This window comes from Pteropus vampyrus, unplaced genomic scaffold (assembly GCF_000151845.1).
Source record: "Pteropus vampyrus isolate Shadow unplaced genomic scaffold, Pvam_2.0 Scaffold96, whole genome shotgun sequence".
NCBI lineage: Eukaryota > Metazoa > Chordata > Mammalia > Chiroptera > Pteropodidae > Pteropus > Pteropus vampyrus.
The window spans coordinates 1,557,717-1,562,087 of record NW_011888877.1 but is presented as its reverse complement, the minus strand read 5'-3'; the positions used below and the strand labels follow the sequence as shown (position 1 = coordinate 1,562,087).

The 4,371-nt window shown below is 37.8% G+C and overlaps 1 protein-coding gene across 1 annotated transcript in view; it reads left to right on the top strand.

Annotated features, from left to right (window-relative positions):
* Positions 1–2,402: 2,402 nt before the first annotated feature.
* The window catches only part of NSUN6 (NOP2/Sun RNA methyltransferase family member 6), a 68,621-nt gene continuing 66,652 nt past the window's right edge, over positions 2,403–4,371 (top strand). Inside the window, exon 1 of the mRNA XM_023533143.1 lies at positions 2,403–2,885. Coding sequence (XP_023388911.1) covers positions 2,811–2,885 — 75 coding nt within the window. The 5' untranslated portion in view covers positions 2,403–2,810. The remainder of the gene's footprint in view (positions 2,886–4,371) is intronic.

Here is a 4,371-nt window from a genome sequence, read left to right as displayed (position 1 = left end):
ATACTTGTGAAGAATTTAATCAAACTAGAGAATTTTGAGTAATATACTTTTTAAATGTAGCACTAATAACACCTTTGTGATTTTTTTTCTTAAAACATCACTTTAAAAACTAATTTCAGGGTAGCCCTTGATTCAGAGGAGGTAACACTAGCCTATGGAATGTTACTATTTGAATATAAATGTATCTTGAATTCATGAAATAAGAAAAATGTAATGAAAAAAGGAACACGATAATGCCATCATTAGGATTATATTTTCTGAAGTGTTAATTAGAAATAACTCTAAAATGGAATACCCATAATCTTTCCAGTTCAACAAATTTTAAAAAGATAAAAATGCTATTAAATACTCAGAGCAAAACAAAGAAATTGAAATATCAAGGAAAAAACTTTGAACTAGGGAATTAAAAAAAATTTATCTAATTTTCCTTAGAAGGAACTATTATAAATTAACTTCAGGTACTACTTGGAAGAACTGGCTAGAACTGGAATTTAATTCAATTTATTATTCAGATAGCTAAGATAAATTGCGAGAATGGCTGGAACCAAAAGTTCAGGAACAGCATGTTCTGCCAATCAGGAATGAAATTTAAACTCTTAAAAAAAATAAAATACTCTCCTAAATCTTTAAGATAACATCTGCTGTGGTTTTTAGCCTAAATAGTCAGTCTCCAGCTAAGTTGAGATCGATAGATAGATTTACAGTCTTTCTAGACTTTTTTCCCTAATCCTCTTACGCCTTCTTCATGAATTAAATATTGAGGAATAGTTGTTGGGTTTTTGTTTTTGTTTTTGTTTTTTTTTTGGTAAAGATTTGGAGCACCACAAACAGTTGTCTGTAAGATTATACCTAATAATTTTTTGCTCCTTCCCCCACCCATTGGGGCCATATTACCCCATTGAGAACATACATCCTAAATTACCCTTATGTGGATAGGGGTCGTACTTTGCTTAGACAATGTGTTCACTACGCTAACTTGAGGTTTGTAATATGCATTTCTTGGACCCAACCTTAGAACACCAAGAGGCCTCTTCATCAGCCAACTGTCACCACAATGTCTAGCCACAGATATAGCCTAAGTGTCCTCAGCACTGTTCAGATGTGCTGAACTAGTGAACTAATTTCCAGCAAATATGTGCTTTATCAACATTTCCTAGTGCACACAGATGCCCACCCATCTATTCATCTAATCATTCAGTACTTGAGAGCCTATTATGTTAGGCACTGGGTATTAAGTCGTGAGATAAAGGCTCTGCCCTCTGAGTCTACGATCTAGTTCGATTTGTTCCTCCTTCTCCTTTAACTCGTAAATACACATTCCAACCATTTTTTGCGCTATAATCGCAATGTTGAGGCTGCAAAGATTCTTTTGGAAATGCCTGGTGTAGAAATTTCCTAATTACTTTCAGATGGCAGAAAAATCCCATGAATTTATTGAAGTATGCCATGGTGTAAACAGCAGTTATTGGCTTTCGAAGCCGGATAACTATGGTGTTTATTCTGACTTTCTCAGTAATTGTGAGGCCATGGAGTTATTTCAGCTCTGGGAACCTTGTTTTACTCCTTTGGAAAAAAGAGTGATAATTACCTTGCCAAGTTGCACGGCTTAATGGCTGTAAGTTAAAATATTTTCTACAGAACCTGGTTGACATATCATAGAAAGTAGCTATTGTACTTTTTAAAATATTCTCGTCTGAGAGAATTAAAGAGACTTAAGAAAAATCTCTTTCTTGCAATTATGTGTTAATGACTACAGTATACTGCAAAAAACACTAAGTCAAAGAGACAGAATTATTTTTAGTTTACTATTCAGTCATCAAATATCCCAGTGACTCGTTAGGTACTTTCTCCCTTTGAATCGTTTTCCTCTAAGGCGAGGTTATGCCAAAAGTCTCCAGAGCTTTAAAGTCTAAATCAACAATGATACAGGTTACTGTTACCCTTGGTGAACTGATTGTAAATACTTATCTGGGTTTCTAAATTTTACTTGAGCATTCATAACACCATGAGCCCAACGTTCGAAAATTTTAATAATGTCGATTCAGCTCTGTATGCCCGAGAAAAGTAATTTCCTGAAATCAGAGTAGCTGATTAAGTCTAAATAAACTTTGGCTTCATCCGTCGGTAGCTAATTGGACCCCTCACCTTATTCAGACCTGCCAGGTTTTCGACTCAGTCCACACGGTTTCTCTATCTCCCCGCGCACCCTGCCCAGGCGCTTGATTTGTTTGTCATCTGGGCAGCCGCCCCGCCCTCTTTAACCGCGAGCCCCACCGCCCCCTGCTCGGAAATTCCGGAGGTGAGACGTAGGGGCAATTTGCGGCTGAGGATTGGCAGGTCGGGGAGGGAGGGGCGCGTTACGTCACAGGAAGTGACGCAATCTGGAAGCGCCGTCTGCGGAGAAATTGGGGGCGCGGTTTTGGAAATTAGCCCTGAGCTGGTGCCAGCCAAGTTTCCAGGTCTCTGCTGCACTGGGCGTTCGCTCGTCACGCCTTTTTGCTGTTTTGTTCTCTGTAATGTGAGTGACATTGCCTCGCAGTGCCGTCTCTGAACTTCCCTAAAGGAAGACCGAGGACAGGTGTGGTGGAGGCGACGAAGCCGCTCTAAACTGGCTACGCCGGAGATAGCATGGATGTCCCTTCGCATCTCCGAATTTAAGTCGGCGTGAGACGGGCGCTGTTTTCCTGGGCATCTGGTGGTCTCGGCGCGTTGTGGGTGGTTTTCATTGTCAAGCCGCTGCTTACTGTAATTTTGGAAGAGAAAACCACCGTGTTCCAGCATTTCTTTTGGAGAACTAAGCAATAGGAAAGATGCCTATTTTCCCTAAAATATCTTTGAGAGTTGAGGTTGAAAATTATCTTAAAGAAGGCTTTATGAATAAGGAGGTAGGTGAGATGAACATGTTAGATATTTGCAAACACTTAAATATTTACACGACCTAGAAAAAGAGAAAAAAGTCTAAAAGGAAGCCTAATCTTTACAGTTGTTGTTTCTTACTACTCGTCTTTCCGAATGGAAAAAAATGGTAGTGTCTTTCCGCAGGTATTTGAGTAATGCTTTCCGAAAGAAGGGGTGAATGAGCTACGTTTTAAGGGAGGTGAAAAGCGGTTATGTGCCTGGCAGTAACACTGAAGTGGTTACAAGGATGACTAAAGATCCCTGTCCTCGAGAGTTTGTCCTGTATCTAAGATACACCTGTACGAGAGCGCTTGCTCTGGCGCTCAGGTGAAACAGGCTGTTATTTGTTGAGTGCCTCTTAAATGCCTCCTGTTGTGCTAGGTGGTTTGCAGACCTTTACATTTTACTTAATCTTTTTTTGGTAGAAATTTCTTCCCCATTTTAATAGGTGAGAGAATTGAGGTCCAAAGAGTCATTCAACTGACTCAAATTGACACAACTATTAAGTAACCGTGCTGAATATCTCAAGCTGAAGAACTTAGGTAGAATGGAAAATTGTACAGGTTTGGAATCTCAAGCCCTAGGTTTGCATTTCAGTGTTTTGAGTATACTACTTCACATTCCTTAACCGTGAGTTCCTTTTCTGTGAAAATTGAGGATGGTTAAAAATACCAGATTATTCTAGGGTATTAATCTTAAGTGAAAGTAACTGGCATTGTTCTGGCACATTGTTTTCTGCTGGCGGTGTTTAGCACAGAAGTCCTCAGTGAATACTGATTGTCTTTGATTGCCACGTCTGTGCTTTTTCCATTTAATGTCCTGCCTCTCTGACAACTTTATATTTTCCAAACTTCTGTTTTATTTTTAACAAAAGCAGGAAATTAGGAAAAACTTAAATGTTTTTCATTTTTTTTAAGATGTTACTGAAGCTGTGACCTTTAGATTTGATTTCTCCATTTTATTTCCAAAGATTATGTTAAAGGACCACACATTGTGGAAAGAGAAAATATCTTCTCTTGATTTGAAAGAACTTAAAAATTATAAGGAGCATAATAAGATAAATGGAGGCATTCAGCAGTTTTTTTTTCCTAGCAGTTTTTTTAAATGGTGAACATTATTTTATAAAAGTTCCAAATATCTTTTTTTGATATTTCTCTGCCTCAAACCCACTGACTATATGGTTTTACAAAAAGAAAACCATTTTTTTTTTTTTGTTAAAAGTATCAAAGATAAGGGATTATTTTTAAAGGAATATTTAGTTTCATAATAACAATAAACCTTAAGAAAGAAATAATACTTTTAGGCTGGTATGGATTAGTGTGCTGGCAAGTGGTCTCTGAACAATCCGTGAGGTAGGGTATAGTTAAAGATGACAAACCATGAGGAAATAAGTGTCAAAAAACTGCAATTAATTACAAGAGAACTTGATTGTTTAAGTCTGTAATTTAATTTCTGACAGGTATCTTTGCTACC